Here is a 17,552-nt window from a genome sequence, read left to right as displayed (position 1 = left end):
AGACTTTTGAGTTAACAGTCTTACGCTTTACCATATCGACCACGCCGTCTCATAGCCATATCCAGTGCCGGTGCCAGCTTATTTAGCGACCTAGGCAAAACTTATCAAAACGCCAGCACCTTTAGAGCCAAAGATTTGCATTCCTCTGGAAGTCTCATTGCTAGCAAAAGGAGCACATTTTGGAAATGTAATCATTTTAAATTTTTTGTGCTATTCCCCTAGACCAGTGTTTCTTCCAGACTTTTTTTCTCTAGGGGGGGGGGGGGGGGGGGCACTTGAAATTTTCGGGGGGGGGGGGGGCTGTAGACTCTCTTCGGGAGGGGGGCGGACACTGTTAAAAGTATATATTTTCTATATAAATTATATAAATTTCATTTCGTTCGGGGGGGGGGGGGGGGCGAAGCCTGGAAGAAACTCTGCCCTAGACTTCTATTCTTTTCAATAATTTTGTCATGCACAAATTTGTGGAAAACCTCATACCAGTTGAGAGTCTTCTTCTTTTTAAACAACCTACAGGTCCAATTATTAACTCTAACACTCTAACAGTGTTTCTTTCAGATATATTTTCTCGAGATAAGGGGAGGGGTGGGGGAAGGTGGCAGTTGAACATTTCCATGAGGGGAGGGGGTGGACTGACTTAAATTTCCGGAGAGAGGAGACATGGTGCAGTAGAGTTCATCTGTTTCAATAACCTCGGCATATAAAGGGGACTGATACTAGTGTGGTCAGCACTATATGCCCAGTCGCCTTTGTTTCCCTAACGTTAGTCAGGTACCCACCAGAGCTGGGTGGACTCAAAGACGCCTTGAACTGAAATCTGTACTTGAGACCTTACGGGAAACAGTCAACAGCTCGACCATTCTCACCGATATTTGAAGTATATGTCGCGTATATATTAAGAATAAGTATTAAATTCTATGAAAGTGGAGCTTCTCAAGAATATAGACAGAAATCCGCGAAGATTGAACGTAGGCCCCATATTTACATGAATACATTATTCTCCCCTCCCTCCTCCCAGTGTTTCTTCCAGACCTTTTTTCTACGGGGGGGGGGGGAGGGGATTGGAAATTATCGGGGGAGGGGGTAGACTTTCTTCGGGGGGGGTGTACACCCTCCTTCGGAAAATGTTGTCCGCCCCCCCCCCCCCCCGGAGAAAAAAGTATGGAAGAAACACTGGACAGCTGATACTTCAAGGTCTACCCACCGAGACACTACACCGAAGATCCTTTATATGCCACTAGCCGCTGGGCTTCGAGCAGACATTTGATATTTCCGGGGGGGGGGGAGGCGCACTTAAAACTTAGGGCGGGGGACACTGGTCAAAGTAAGCGGTGTATTTTCTTGAATCTATATAAATATTATTTCAAGGGGTGGATGTACTCCGAAGGGCAGTGCCCCATTCCCCCCCCCCCCAAAGAGATGCCTAAAATCTAAAAGAAATGTTGGCCCCGCCTGATGGAGTTACAACGACAATTTTGAGAAAAATTAATTAAATACTGGGTTCCTAAGTAAGTGCGAAAATAATTTTAGTGCTCTTCTTATTCAAAGTTTACAAAAAAAAAATATCAGAATATCAACTAACTTTTAGGCTGAACATAAAAATATTAAATAAATATAAATATTGAATCCAATTTAATACTGTTAGTTACTAGACAACTTGTACTACTATACTAGATCTACGACTCAATTTGTGTCTGACTATATAGTGTATAGTTAGTAGGCTAGTATATACTAGATTCTAGTATAGTTAAGTATAGATAATCTCCGGTAATCTATCGTTTTTTTTAGGTACGTAAAAAGTAAAATAGCCGCGGGCGATTTTACGTACCCAAAACGATAGATTACCAGATAATCTTATCTAGATCTAGATCTATCTGTAGTCGGTAGTGAGTACTGAGTGTAATCAGTACTAGGCTAGTACTAGCACTAGAGTACTAGTTACTAGATCTAGCTAGTAGCTACTAAGCTAGATCTATGAACGCAGAACTGTCTATTTCGTGTTTCTTACTCACTACACTCTAGAGTAGGTACTAGGATATAATTTCAAAAATGGTTTGATTGCAAAACAATGACTGCAGGTAAAAGGAGCAAAAAATTAGAATCACAGAACAGTTTTCCTTTTTTATTTAGCTCTAACGGTTAAAAAGTTATGATTTTTTTTCCTATTAAAAAAGGTGCATTTTTTAACATAGGATTTTTTAAATTTCTGTGATAAAGATTTTTTTAGTGTGCACTAAAATGATCATAGCCTGTAAACTACATGGTAGAATTTGTTTAAACTTTCCAGTATCTTTTTTTATCATATATGGAAGCATAATAAACCAAAAAATAAGATATTTATGGGTAGAATTTTTGAACAACAAAAGTTAAACATGGTACCCCCCTATTTTTGAACACGCAGTGATTTCATACAAACACAGTTTAAATTTTAACTATTAGAAATATTAAGCTCAAAATCACTCAGAATGAGTAACTATGGGTGTGTCAATGAATAATATCAAAATATTGATCATAGCATGAAAGATTTGTGTATATCATGATGCAAAGCTGATAAATCATGCGATTCTACAAAACCGAAGTCTGGTTTATGTGAAATACAAAATTATGGCAAATTTAAACTACTGAGCATTTAAGTTCCAAAATTTGCTTAACTTAAGATAATTCTATACTACAAAAGAAATAATCAAAATACTGGTTGTGACTCCATCTGTTTTCCAGAAATATATGGTTGAAGAAGGTACCCCCCCTTTTAAAAAACCAAAACTTTTCGCACAATCTGAGTGTGAGTTCTATCTATTTATTAAAAATATCAAGCACGGAGCTTGCTTGAATGAAGTTCTAAAAGTGTGTCTATTAAGTATTAATACTAACTAAATAATTAGCATCATGGTATGTTTTTCTTTTCATTGAACTGAAGAATTGATACAACTCACATTGTAATTATGTAAATGATTATCATTGTCCCAAAAGTGAAAATAAATATGTTGATGTTACATTGATGGCAAATCCTTTAACTTTGTTTAAGACCCTTAGTCTGATTCAGTGATTGTAATTAAATGAAGGGATGACATGGTCAGATGATAGAACGCCCAAATGTTAACCTTAAGCCTCAAGTTTGGATTCAGGACTGAGGTTGATAGGACATCCCCGAGTCCACCCAGCTGTAATGAGTACCTGATATTCTATGGAAATTGAAGACAGCTGGGCATAGTCATAACCACACTACTTTTAAATGAAGATTTAGTTTAATTTTGTTTATGATAATGTTTCTGATTTATACCAAGATATTTTGTATTTCTAAAGAACATTTGTCATTTTGAAAAGAAATAATTTTTTCTTCACTGCTGGCTCAAATACTGTCCCTTGCTGAGCCTCATTTATTTTTATTTTAATCTCAATGAATATGCTTGTAGTAAAAATAAACTGCAGTTTTATTAGAGTAAAAAAATAATGATGAACAATTTATATATAGGAGTACACCAAAGAACTTTATTCTTTATTATAATTTATATAGTTCTACATATGGTTTCTGCTCTGTTTTAGAAGTGCATATTCTGTCTGGAATATAAAACATACTTCATTAGCATGACAATAAATAAAATATAACTAGAAAATAAAAACACATATGTAAAGCAAAATAAAAAGGTAGGTAAGTACAAAAATTGTTTGCTAAAATTATCCTCATTCATAAAAAAAAATACCCCGACAGGGCAATATTAAAGGTCCTGAAAAATCGATCCCGTTAAAAATAAATGGCCTTGTAATATAAGGCTCCCTTAAAAATATCCCACCACAAAATGCTACTGTCCATATGCCATGTGACAAAACTCCCGACATTGAAATCTCCGACAAACCCGACACTGAAATCCCCGACAAAACCGACACTGAAATCCCCGACAAAACCGACACTGAAATCCTCGACAAAACCGACACTGAAATCCCCGACAAAGCCGACACTGAAATCCCCGACAAAACCGACACTGATATCCCCGACAAAACCGAGATTGATATCCCCGACAAAACCGACACTGAAATCCCCGACAAAACCGACACTGAAATCCCCGACAAAACCGACATTGAAATCCCCGACAAAACCGCTCATCAATAAGGCACGTGGCTAAGCGCTCGCGTCATTAACGCTCACGGTAAAACAGCTTTGTCGCCCAGGCTACAGTGATAACACCAAAAAAGCACGGCGCTACAAAGTTTACATTCAAACACAAGTGGTGAGAAACTTAAAAATGTAGTAAAGTCTTTGTACCTATCAGGGGGGGGGGGGATTGTCCATAAATGACGTCACCAATTTGTATCACCCACCGATGCTTACTAAGTTACATTTACTCAACCCTCACGCACGTAGCACATCAGAAAAAGCCAAAACTTGACCTCACTTTCACCCGTAATTCTGTGACGTCAAATAGGACGGTCATTGACTGTTTCCCGGTGAACACAGTTTAAAAAAATAAAACACGCTAGGGCCTATACGATTTGTATATAATAAAAAAACCTACAATAAGTTAACAAATTACGATGTTCCAAATATTAAATTAAAAAAAAACAACAGTCAAAGTTGATACGCATATCTTGCCCACAATCTAATAAATAATTTCCTAGTAAATGGCCGTCTTTAAACATGATTAAGCTTATCACCGTATGACGTCATACAATTAGTCAAGCCCCCTCCCCTCCCCCACTCTCTCCCCATCCACAACACAGTAGACTGTAGACCCTACACATCACATAATCATACCCCTCTCGTGTAAGCGTAAAGTATTAAGAAATAAAGAGACCCGACTCCTTCCGGTTTTTTACTTTCGCTTTCTAAGTAAGCACAAGACAGCGCTAAACCATACACCCCACGGGGCAGCATATAACTTCTATGAGCTGCATCCAAACACTTTCAAATTTCAGTATGATAGAGGAAAATGGTGTAGGGACTCTAGCAATCAATAAAAAAAGACATGCGTCCAGTAGTTAATTTTAAAAAATAAATCAAACTTACCTTATTTTCAATGAAAAACTCCATTTTGAATAATCCATGAAAATAAAAACAAAAGACAAAAAGCCAGGCAAAGTCCATTTTTAAGTAGAAAAACAATTTCCACATTAAATTTGACCGTTCAATAACGGAGTGGAAAAAAATTTACTAAACCGTCGAATTCGCGTAGCCGCACACGCAAACCGCTCGGTAACGGGAGAAAAAATACGCCGTTCAGCGAGAATCGGGAGGCCAATCCTAGTACCTACTCTAGAGTCTAGACTCTATATTCTATATTTAGTAATTTACTATTAACTTATTAAACTCAAGTTTAACTGTCAACTGTGTAGTCAAATGTAGTGTAGTGTAAGTGTAGTCTGACTGTGAGGTTCAGTGAGCAGTTATGTTACTGACTCAGACTGTTTTTTTTTTATCATTTTTATTAAATTAATTCCTCCAGTCTCTTGATGTCTGTGTTGGTCTTTTGGAGGAAGAACCAATAACATACCAACAACTTAACAAGTGTAACATAATCACATGTCAACAAACTAGACGTCTGACATGTCATTAAAACGGGTAAGAAATCAATAAAATAAAAACGTATGTAGTAGGGCCTAATAATAATCCAAAATGATATGAATGATAATTTATTAAATGAGTAATAATGTAGGAATGTTGTTTAATAAATATGAAATATGATTCATCAATATGTTTTAATCAACTTTATCTACATTTTTTGTGGGATGATTTAGCCTAGTGGTAAAGCTGACCCAAAAGAATGAGTTTAAATCCAGGTTCAAGACAATATAATGTCCCTGAGTCCACCCAATTCTGATGGGTATCTAACTTGCGTTAGGGAAAGAAAAGGCAGCTACTGAGCTAGGCATAATGCTGAACACTCTACTTTAGGTTTTTTACATGCACTTTTTGCTATATATGTGTCTCTATTACACACCTCAAACCTGCTTTTTATCATCAAGCTGCCTACAACTCAAGACCACACAAGCATAGTTGTGTCTAGACAATTAAAGCTTTACACATGCTGTTAAATAGCTAATTTTAACTTCGTTATTTTTTATTACTAGATTTTAAAAAATAGATCAAGATCTATATCATTTTAGGTTTTGAAACACATTTATGTAGGCTTGCAATGGGTTACACAATCTATCAGGGTCTTGATCTAATAGTTTTTTTTTTTCAAATGTTATAAAATGTCCTTGATATGTTTTAAAAACCTTGAAATATTGTGCTTGAGAAACCTTTGCTGTCATTGCCCCCTATCACTCTCACACACTTGTAAAAATAAAATATTCCACTTTTTTCTTTGGTGTTGGTTACATCTCTTCCTGTGAAAACCCATGGTGACATGTAACTTTGTGAGAAAGATACATGATTCTCAACCATGATTCAAATTTGCCTGGGTATTGAACATAGCTTAACCCATTAGAGACTATATACCATAAAGAAAATTATACAAAAGAAGAAGTTCAAACATTAAATATAATATACTTTGTAATTATTTTCTCACCTTTAAATTATAAAACTAATGTAACTGGTTTATTCAAAAAATTTAAAATTGTTTCTTTATATAGAGTGCAACAGCAGATAAGGAAGATGATGAAATATCTACTGACGATGAAGACTACACACCATATATCCCTATCAAACAGAGAAAGAAAATGGAAGTAAGTACTAGTTTAGCACACCACTATTTTCCCAGTGTTTATAGATAGATAAAAACACAGTAAAGTTATGTGAATATTTCATTTAACAATGTCAACCTAAAAAATGTTGATGCTGTATGCAAAAGACAAGATAGTTGTTAATTATTTACCAATTTAAGTTTACGCTCTTAATCATTTTTTGCAAAACACTCATTCAATTTATTTTCTCTGGATTCTTATGTTTTAGAGCACGGGTTCCCAACCTGGGGGTCGCGACCCCCCTGGGGGTCGCAAAGGTCTTTCTGGGGGGTCGCCAACTGGTATACTAAACCTTAGTAATTTGAAACAAAACATAAATATTTAGAAGAATTTTTTAAATTCGGCTTCATTAACATCACTGGAAATGTAATAGAGAAGAAACAAAGCGCACTGTACAAAGTTGTTCTCAGTCACGAATCTATGAAATCTTCAAAACTAATACTCATTTGAGACGAGTCATTCGGAACACACCAAAAAATATATGGAGTTCTTTCGTCGTTATGAAGCTAGTTGCAAACGCCAGAGACTTGATCGAACAGGAAGTTTTCACCAGGATTAGTGCAAGCATCACATGAAGTCGCGATAGAAAATGCTAAGCAAAAAAAAAAAAAAACAATAGAAGAAAATCTCATCAAACGCTGCATGTACGTAAATGTTAAATAACACATTTTTATTGAAATTAAGCTTTCACAATTGTTTGCTTTTCAAGTTGATAAATCAACAGACGTGAGTTCGTGTTCGCAGTTGCTGGTCTGTGTCTATATTCATGCGGATGATAGCAAAGAAGAGTTGCTCTTTTGTGAAGATAGCATGGAGAAAATAAATACTTTTTTTTAAAAACTGGATTATTAAAATGGGTTAGAACGGCTGTGGGGTTTGTACGGATGGCGCGCCATCTATGTTTAGCTCAAAATCGGGCTTTCAGAAAACAGAAAAGATTTAGCTCCCTAACCACTGCCCTAACCAATCGACATCAAGAGTCCATTGCTAGTATAAGTCGTAAATTATATAAAATCTGGAACCTTCAAAGAACTGAGCAAAAACATTAATATAGATCACGAGGTTCTGCTCTTCTACACTACAGTACGCTGCAAAAATGTTGTTAATTGTGTTTTTGAATTGAAATCTGAAATCAAATTGTTCTTGGAAGTGCAAAGTAAATAAGACTTTTTGGTATACTTAAAACGACATAGAGTGGTTGGAGAGAGTATCATACCTAGCAGATGTGTTCGAACATCAAGATAAGCTTAACCTGAAGCTTCAGGGAAAATGAACGAATATTATAACTTTCCATGATAATCTCGGGGCAATTTTATCAAAACTGCAAAATCGGTAAAGAAAATAAATCTTGGAAATATTGTAAATTTGAGAAACTCTGCGGTGTGGTAGATGAATCTGATTGTGAGATAATTAAAATTTTGAAAGAAGCGATTTCTGGGCATCTTGAATCTCTTGAAAACGAACTGCATCGCTATTTCTCTGAGCTGAAAAAAGAAGAATCTGCATTTATGCATTACCCATTCTCTTCTTCCTTTGATGTTGCCAGCATCCCCGATGAATTACAAGATGAATTCTTTGATTTGCAGAATGATTCAGAGTAAGATGAAAAACTGCAGACAAAATTTTGGTGTAGTATTCACCATTCATACCCAAACGTAAAATTGATTGACTTTTCGAGAATATATTTTCAACACCATTCTTCGATTAAAAACAAAATTAAGATAATTATAATGACATAGGTTGGCGTTATCATAAAAAAATTAATTAAAAAGTTAACCACGAAGGTTTAGTGAATAGTATGCAATTTTACTCATGCTATTAAAACAGTTATCAAGAGTAGTTCATATTGAAAGTCTACTAGAAAATCTTATTTTAGTGCTTATTAATTTCCATACTAATTTCGGCTTTTTAATTCTATGGGGGTCGCGGGTCACTTACTTTTTATAAAAGGGGGTCGCCACTCGAAAAAGGTTGGGAACCACTGTTTTAGAGTACACAATTAATTCTGAATAGATTAAAAAAAGGTGTGTTGCACAACAACAAACAATAAAAAAGTAAAAATGTAATTCTTGCTTAATTTGTATTAGATTTTAATTTTAGTAGAAAAGTAAATAGTAAAAAATCTGTTAAATAATTTGTCCTTTAGTTTCGTCAATTAATAAATAGGCAGTAATTTTTTTATCAAAAAAATATTTTTACACCTTTTTCATTAAATTTACTGCAGCTGCTGAAAATAAAGAAAAAATTAGGACATGTTGCAGCAATTAAAGGAGAAGATCTGTTAAAGGCAGACAGTAGTGGAAATGAAGAAGAAAAAGAACCTGTCAAAAAATTAATTATGGATGACTCAGAAAATGAGGACAACAGAGATGTTGCTTCTAATGAAGAAAATGAAATTTCAGAGCAAGATTTGGGTCCTTTGGCACAAGTGAGCCTTCTGGATCAACACAGTGTTTTAAAAAAGAAAGCTGAAGGTACTATGAATTTCTTGTGTTTTAGTTGCTTTCCCAATTTATTGGACCTATGGCAATGGTTTTCCAATAAATTGGCAGGTTCACATAAGCAGTGAATTTTCATGTTGTATCTTTTCATGTCACTCCTAAGGAAAGCTTTGCCACTTTCTAGAGGATGGATATTCCAGGTCCTGTTTCTGATTTTTGCTGTTGCCATCAAATCTCTTGACATACTAGCTTCCCACAGGCTTTTACTAATTCACATCATGTGACCTACTAGAGAGGAATGACCTCTAACTTCCCAAGCTTTTGTTGGTTTAGTGTACGTTTTTTAGCTGTTAGTTATTTTAGAGGGAAGAGGTGCTAACCCTACATGTAATCCTCCTTTTTTTAGCCTTGATATAATTCATTATACTTGTAAAAATGTATAATTTATTATATAGTTTCGCTGTCTGTGTATGTATCTATCTATCTGACAAGAACGCTCTGTCTGACAAGAACGCTCTAGAGAAAACATAAGAAAAAATTCTATCTGACAAGAACGCTCTAGAGAAAAGACAAGCAATTTAAAAACATGCATAGTAATTCGAAAAACGAAGTATGACGTCGACACATTTAGCGCACAGAGTAGAAAATAATCTCACAGTAATATAATGACGTCATTGATTCTGGCGTAAATATTGAATAAAGAGGAAATGTTGTCTAATCTAAGTGGTTTGCGTGAAGAGTTTCTTGCATACAATTCTTCGGGTAGGGGCGAAGCCCCACCCCCCGCGTAAGAACGTCTGAGCCCCTCCCCAACTCAAAAGAAATTTCCTCATCGATACTCTATAATAAAATTACCGCCTAATTAATGTGTCTAATCTAAAAAGTGGTTTTCTTGCAATGGGACGGTAGACATGTTTTTTTTTTTTTTGGGGGGGGGGGGGGGGGTGGAGGGGTTGGGGGGGGTGTGTGGGGGGGTGGTGTGGGGGGGTGTGTGGGGGGGTGGGTTGGTTTCAGTGTTTCTTTCAGACTTTTTCCTCCCCGGAGAGGGGTGGGGGTACTTGAAATTTTCGGGGGCGGGGGTAGAATTTTCTGGGAGGGGGCGGACACTGGAAAAAGTATATAATTATATTTCGTTGAATGGGACGGTAGACATGTTTTTTTGGGGGGTGGGGGGTGGTGGAGGGATGGGGGGTGGTGGGGGGTGGTGTGTGGGGGGGGGGGGGTGGGGGTGGGGGGTGGGTTGGTTTCAGTGTTTCTTTCAGACTTTTTCCTCCCCGGAGAGGGGTGGGGGTACTTGAAATTTTCGGGGGCGGGGGTAGAATTTTCTGGGAGGGGGCGGACACTGGAAAAAGTATATAATTATATTTCGTTGAATGGGACGGTAGACATGTTTTTTTTGGGGGTGGGGGGTGGTGGAGGGATGGGGGGTGGTGGGGGGTGGTGTGGGGGGGGGGGGTGGGGGGTGGGGGGGGGGGTGGGTTGGTTTCAGTGTTTCTTTCAGACTTTTTCCTCCCCGGAGAGGGGTGGGGGTACTTGAAATTTTTGGGGGCGGGGGTAGAATTTTCTGGGAGGGGGCGGACACTGGAAAAAGTATATAATTATATTTCGTTGAATGGGACGGTAGACATGTTTTTTTTTGGGGGGGGGTGGGGGGTGGGGGGCGGTGTGTGGAGGGGGTGGTGTGTGGGGGTGAGGGGTGGGGGTGGGGTGGTGTGTGGTGGGGGGTGGGGGTGGTGTGTGGGGGTGGGGTGGGGGTGGTGTGTGGGGGGGGGGGGGTGGGTTGGTTTTAGTTTAGAGAAAAGAGACAGCACTATCAGCCTAGCGCCCGTTGTACCCTTCCTCAACGGGCCATTTTTCTCGTTTATTATATGTTTGTCAACCAATTTTGTGTTTAAAATTGTACTATTCTGTTGTGCTATTACTTCTTTTGTAAATGGTTATAAGAAATTTAATTTTGAAAAAGGAGTCTTTAACTTTTAATTAACTTGTTCTATATTAACTTTCATTTTACTAGCTCGTAAAGAAACCGACAGGGAGAAAATTTTGAAGGAAGAGGAGAAGATCTTAGAAAGTGTCGCAGAAAAAACAGGTGAGCTGTGGAAGCCATAATACTTAATTTAAAGCTTTGTAAAATGTAAAGTGTAATTTATATTTACATTTTAAAATTTCAGCTTTGATGGGTGTGGCTGAGTTGGCAAAAGGTATTGAATACACAGAACCTATTAAAACAGGGTAACTATATATTCATTATAGAAGTGGCATGTAAAATGCATAAATATGCCATGTTTTTGTAGTTGTATAGCTGTTTTTGAGTTGTTTTATCTCAGATGTGTTGATTATAATTAAATGTCTTATACACTCTTAAAATGTAGTGATTCTTACTTAAAAGTTACCTAGAAAATAAACAATAATTTTATTTTGCTATGTCAGGTGGAGACCACCCAGATTTGTCTTGGAACAGCCTCTTGAGAAATGGGAAAAGCTTAGGAAAAAACACCACATACTTGTTGAAGGGGATGATTTACCTCCCCCTATCACATCATTTAAAGCCATGAAATTTCCTCAGCCAATTATTGATGTACTCAAGAAAAAAGGCATTGTAACTCCAACTCCTATTCAAATTCAAGGCATTCCAACTGTGTGAGTCAAGTGTTTGTGTTTATAATATTATTGTTTTAATTTTTTTTAAGATTTACAATTTGCTTGAAGAATTTGCATTGACAATGTTTTTTTAATTCAATAACTCAGACGGCTTTCTTAACAAGATACTTTGTATTACAATTTCAGGTTAAGTGGTCGAGACATGATAGGTATAGCATTCACAGGATCAGGAAAAACATTAGTCTTTACCCTGCCTATTATAATGTTTTGTGTAGAGCAAGAGAAGAAGCTGCCTTTCATGAAAAGGGAGGGACCATATGGGCTCATTATTTGCCCTTCAGTAAGATTATAGTAAAAGATAAATATTTCTTTTGAAAGTTACTATTTCAAACTTGGCGTGCCATCGGGTATATGAAGTAGAGTTCACCTGTTTCTCTGACCCAAGCTGCCTTTACTTTCCGTAATGGAGCTGTATTGACTCACAGGCCTCTACAGAATTAAGCTCGGGATCCAAACTGCCGATAGTTGGGTTAGCACTAAAATGCTGGATTGTGGGGAAATATTTCTTAAGCACAGTGTATTTTTTTAACAGATTTTTATGAATCACTGTTAACTGATTAAATAATTTGACTATCGTTATCAGAGATATTATGTGTGATACAACTTTCAATTTTTAAAAAATTGAAAATTATAGAAATTCCTATACTGTGTTCTTAAAAATAAATGATTTATTAGGCCTAAAAAAATATTTCAAAGTACACCATAATTTACAATGCTCAAAGATTAACTTTTTTTGGGGGGATATAAAAGGGAAATCCATCAAATAAATTTTTTTTTTTTTTTTAGCGTGAGCTGGCGAAACAAACTTTTGAAATCATCAAATTATTTGGAGACTGTTTATCATCAGCTGGGTACCCAGCTCTTCGTCCTGTACTGTGCATTGGTGGAATGCCTGTTAAAGAACAAATGGATACAATCAACAGGTAAAAAAAAAAATTAGCCTTAAATTTGCCTTTGATTTTATTATATTAAAAAGAAAAGAAAAAACAATTTTGTATAGAAACTAAAGAAAATAACCTAGTACTTATTGGCAGTTAAAATTTGCTAATTGCCATTGAATAAAACTAATTATTGATTGAATGTTATGAAATATTAGATCAAATTTTTTGTTTTCCTTTGCAAGTAGTTATAATAGACTAGATAATATTATGAAATAATTTTTATAAATTTATTTTAGTTATGAAACACTAGCTTATTACTGGTTTCATTTAAACTTATTTTGCCTTTTTTAAAGAGGTACACACATAATGGTAGCCACACCAGGTCGTCTAATGGACATGCTAGACAAGAAAATGGTCACACTTGATGTGTGTAGGTATCTGTGTATGGATGAAGCTGATCGCATGATTGACATGGGGTTTGAAGAAGATGTCAGGACCATTTTTTCATATTTTAAGGTAGCCTTCTTAGACTTAGACCCACATTTTTTATTACATTACTTACTACAATAACTAGGGAATTTTTAAAAAATATACCTTTATAACTGCTGACTTTTCTTTTCTTCAGGGACAAAGACAGACTTTGTTGTTCTCTGCTACAATGCCCAAAAAAATCCAAAACTTTGCTCGCAGTGCTTTAGTGAAGCCAGTGACTGTTAATGTGGGCCGCGCTGGTGCAGCTAGTCAAGAGATTACACAGGAAGTTGAATATGTCAAACAGGAAGCAAAGATGGTTTATATTTTGCAATGTCTCCGCAAAACAGCTCCACCAGTATGGCTCATTTTAAATTACCACATATCATTAACACAATTATTTTGTTTTGGTTTTGGAGTTGTAGTCGTGGGGAATGTCTTGTAGTTAAAGTGATAAATCAGCATCACTGAGAAGTTTATTTTTTATGATCAACACTATTTGAATTTATAAAAAAAAATCCTTTTTAAATTTGAAATTATAGTATAAACTAATACTTAGCATGTTTAATATTTTAAAGTTATTTCCATTTGAGTAAATTTTAATTCTTTGATATAGAATTGATTTTTTAATGTGATATTTCCATTTTCCAGGTGCTTATATTTGCAGAGAAAAAGCAAGATGTTGATGCCATTCATGAATATTTATTGTTAAAAGGTGTAGAAGCTGTTGCTATTCATGGTGGAAAAGGTAACTAAGTTTTTCATATTCTCAAGCTTACTGCTTTGTAATTTAGCATTATTTTATTTTATTTAACTTTTACATTACTTATAACATAGCAATTAAATTATATTAGAGCTACCACTTTCAGATTGTGACACAAACGTTTCTTATCTATTGAAGGGACTGCATAAAAAATTTAAACTTTTAATTTCCCCATTCTTTGACTTAAATACAAAAATCTTAATATATAAAATCCCCTGTGCGCACCTCTCTCTCTCTCTTTCTCTCTCTATCTGCAACATTTTTGAGGCTAAGTGATCAGTATGTTCAGCGATATACAGAGAACTTTAAGATACAAACTTTTGTTGAAAATTATGTTAGATATTTTAAATGTATAAACTAAATTTTATTTAAAGAAAGAAAATTTAAAAAAAAAGGCATATTCGAATGTAGAAACACTTTAAATATGCAATCGGAAAAGTGTTTATTGTTGTTAAAAGAATGCTAAAAACAATGACATCACATGTCACATATTTAAACTATGGAAAGTACACAAAACTAATGGCATCATCTTCCAATTTTAGAATATGAAGAAAATGAACACTTTCATTCAAGTTTGATTTAGATCTATAGATCTACTTATCAAGACGTACACTATGAAATGTATACAATTTTCATCGTAATACAATTTACTTTAAAAAACTACATAAATGCCATTGAACAGCCGTGTTTTTAACGGATTCTTTTAAGTTTCTTAATCAGTATGTGCATTTAATAAGGTGTTGTGTTGACTAATAATGTATATAATTTAATTTTTCTAATAGTTATTGGTAGCCTATGTTATTTTAAATGTGTTGGATTTTTAATTATTTAGTTATTTCTTTGCTTTGTCACTAATAGCCTTCAACAGTAAAGCTCATTGTGTTTTGACCAATAACTATTTTATAAAATTTTAAAATATTTTTCTCAAACAAGCATAACTGTAAAATTTATAGGCATTTAAATCACGTGCAATGAGTACCAACGGCTAGTAAATAAAGAAAACCTTTGAATAATAGTAAAGTTCCTTTAAACTAAACTATTTTTAAAGCTATTTGAAAATAAAATAATAATTACTAATTATTAAGGGGGAAGGCTCCGGTAAAAAAAACTTTTTTAATACTCGTTAGAAAACAGTTATTTCTTTACAGCTTTATTAAGATACACCCGCATATGCATTTCCACTAAAAAAAATTTTTGAAAAAATCTTGGTAACTATGACAACGGCGGCCATCTTGAAAAATTAACCCCTTCGTAGGTTTTCCACCATTCACAAAATATTACATTTTAAGCCCAATAAACAATCAATTCATAATCTTCTTCCATATTTTGGGGTAATCAGCTAAAAATTTTAAGTGCATATCTTCAAATTAATTTTTTATGAATTTTCAAAATTTGTGTCCGTTCAAAACACTAGTTTTAATGCCCCAAAATTCCCCAAAGTTAAGTGTTTTGAACGGACACAAATTTTGAAAATTCTTAAAAAATTAATTTGAAGATATGCACTTAAAATTTTTAGCTGATTACCCCAAAATATGGAAGAAGATTATGAATTGATTATTTATTGGACTTAAAATGTAATATTTTGTGAATGGTGGAAAACCTACGAAGGGGTTAATTTTTCAAGATGGCCGCCGTTGTCATAGTTACCAAGATTTAAAAAAATATAATTTTTAGTGGAAATGCATATGCGGGTGTATCTTAATAAAGCTGTAAAGAAATAACTGTTTTCTAACGAGTATTAAAAAAGTTTTTTTTACCGGAGCCTTCCCCCTTAATAGTTGACTCATGGCTGTTGTAAACAATGCAAAAGCATCACAGATAAACAATGCAGTTCTTTAATGAGTTGGGTTTGCATATTCTGTGGCACAGCAGGGGTATTTAAAGGTGTTGTAAAGTTATTTTTAACACTGTTATTGAATAGTTCAAGAGGTTATTTTGTACAAAGCATTAATGAGAAAATGCAAACAGTTTGTACCTAAGATCTTCTATGGTTATATAGATTTTGTCATGTTCATCTGTATATTGCTTTGACTTGGCTTAAATTTATTTGTGTAATGAATAATAATAATAATTTAATTATATACATATATATATATATATATATATATATATATATATATATATATATATATATATATATATATATATATAGTATTTTTTTAAAGTATGGAATTTATTTTATAAGATCAAGAAGAAAGAAGCAGATCTGTTGAAGAGTTTAAAAGAGGGGAAAAAGATGTGCTAGTTGCTACAGATGTTGCTAGTAAAGGTTTAGACTTTGAAGGAATTCAACATGTAATCAACTATGACATGCCAGAAGACATTGAAAACTATGGTATTTACTTTTCTTGATTAGAACTGCCTTAAGAAATTATATTATTTGATTTTTTATTTAAACCTTATGATTGCTGTTTAAGTGAAAACATAAATTTAAATTTCACCAGTCCATCGAATTGGAAGAACAGGAAGAAAAGGCCAATGGGGTGTTGCTACAACATTTGTGAACAAGTCAGTTGGTAAGTTTATACTTGAGCACATGATTAGACATAGTGTGGTTTTTTGGTTAGTTTCCTGATGAACACCCTTAACATGTTAATTATTGTAAATGACAAGATAATTTGAAGTGATGCAGACAAAAGAATGTAGTTTCCAGTCATAAGTTTTTCTTTTGGAATTGAGTGTGCAGGCTAGCATCTACTGATTTTTTTTTTAAAATGTGGACTTACCTAAGAGCATGTTATATAAAAATACTAGTATACTAAAGTAAAATGCCACTATGGTATCTAAATCTGGAAAAAGCCTTGCTTTATTTGTCTTTTAAATTTTTTAGATGAATCTATATTGCTGGATTTAAAGCATTTACTAATTGAAGCCAATCAGAAGGTTCCAGCTTTCTTAGCAACAATGGAATCAGAAACAGAAAAATACTTGGATATTTCAGGTAATATTTTAAAAATTTCATTCAGATTAAACTAAACCCATTAAGATGTAGAAGTTCTAAAAGATGCTATATTTTATAAAAACAAAGGTCTTTTGATATTTTTTTTCACCATTCTATTTTTAAAATCTTATAGTTGAATCTGCCTAATCATTTCACTGCAGTTGGGGCTTAGCAAGCCACTGAAGAAGCTGACTTTTTTTTCCTTTTCTCTGCAAAGCATATATTTAAAATAAATCGACAGACAAGTTAAATAATTCAAATTCATTGCCAAATTTACATACCTAACAGAATTAGATGATAGACTCCTTTCACACAGTGATGAGATTTTAAGTAATTTTGATTAATACATTTGGAGATTAATACTTATATTTATTCTCTTCCATGGTTTTAAAAAAAAAAGCACTATTACGCTCAGAAGTAATATAGTAAGAAAAGCATGTCATGCTAAATAGATTTGGCCTCATCATTTAAGCATATTTCTCAATGTTCATCATCCCAGCTATGTACTAAATTGTTATCTGCAGGTGAAGTTGGTTGTTCCTACTGTGGTGGTCTTGGCCATAGAATTGCTGACTGTCCTAAACTTCAAGCAATGCAAACCAAACAAGCCCAGGGTATTGGACGCAAAGATTACCTGGCCCATAACAGTGCAGATTGGTAATGGCATAAAAAACGTTCTGATTTACCAAATAAAATAATTAAAGAAAATCCTA

General features: G+C 34.6%; 1 protein-coding gene across 3 annotated transcripts; it reads left to right on the top strand.

Annotated features, from left to right (window-relative positions):
• Positions 1–1,559: 1,559 nt before the first annotated feature.
• Positions 1,560–17,549, top strand: LOC131944835 (putative ATP-dependent RNA helicase DDX41). Of its 3 annotated transcripts, none has more exons than XM_059305679.1 (16): positions 1,560–1,712; positions 5,439–5,554; positions 6,571–6,663; positions 8,906–9,155; positions 11,137–11,211; positions 11,294–11,354; positions 11,553–11,762; positions 11,910–12,063; positions 12,570–12,706; positions 13,018–13,180; positions 13,290–13,493; positions 13,787–13,883; positions 16,084–16,233; positions 16,343–16,414; positions 16,729–16,839; positions 17,364–17,549. In XM_059305679.1, the coding sequence occupies exons 2-16, from the start codon at positions 5,540–5,542 to the stop codon at positions 17,498–17,500; spliced, it is 1,929 nt and encodes a 642-aa protein (XP_059161662.1). In that variant the 5' UTR covers positions 1,560–1,712; positions 5,439–5,539; the 3' UTR covers positions 17,501–17,549. The 3 variants fall into 3 exon arrangements, with proteins under 3 accessions (XP_059161662.1, XP_059161663.1, XP_059161664.1); XM_059305680.1 differs by having other exon boundaries at positions 1,561–1,640; XM_059305681.1 differs by lacking the exon at positions 1,560–1,712 and adding an exon at positions 1,881–1,899.
• Positions 17,550–17,552: the final 3 nt, after the last annotated feature.

This window comes from Physella acuta, unplaced genomic scaffold (genome assembly GCF_028476545.2).
Source record: "Physella acuta isolate Inbredline_101_S28 unplaced genomic scaffold, ASM2847654v3 ptg000511l, whole genome shotgun sequence".
NCBI classification, from domain to species: Eukaryota; Metazoa; Mollusca; class Gastropoda; family Physidae; genus Physella; species Physella acuta.
Note: the sequence above shows the minus strand (reverse complement) of the source record. Positions and strands in the feature narration are given on the sequence as shown.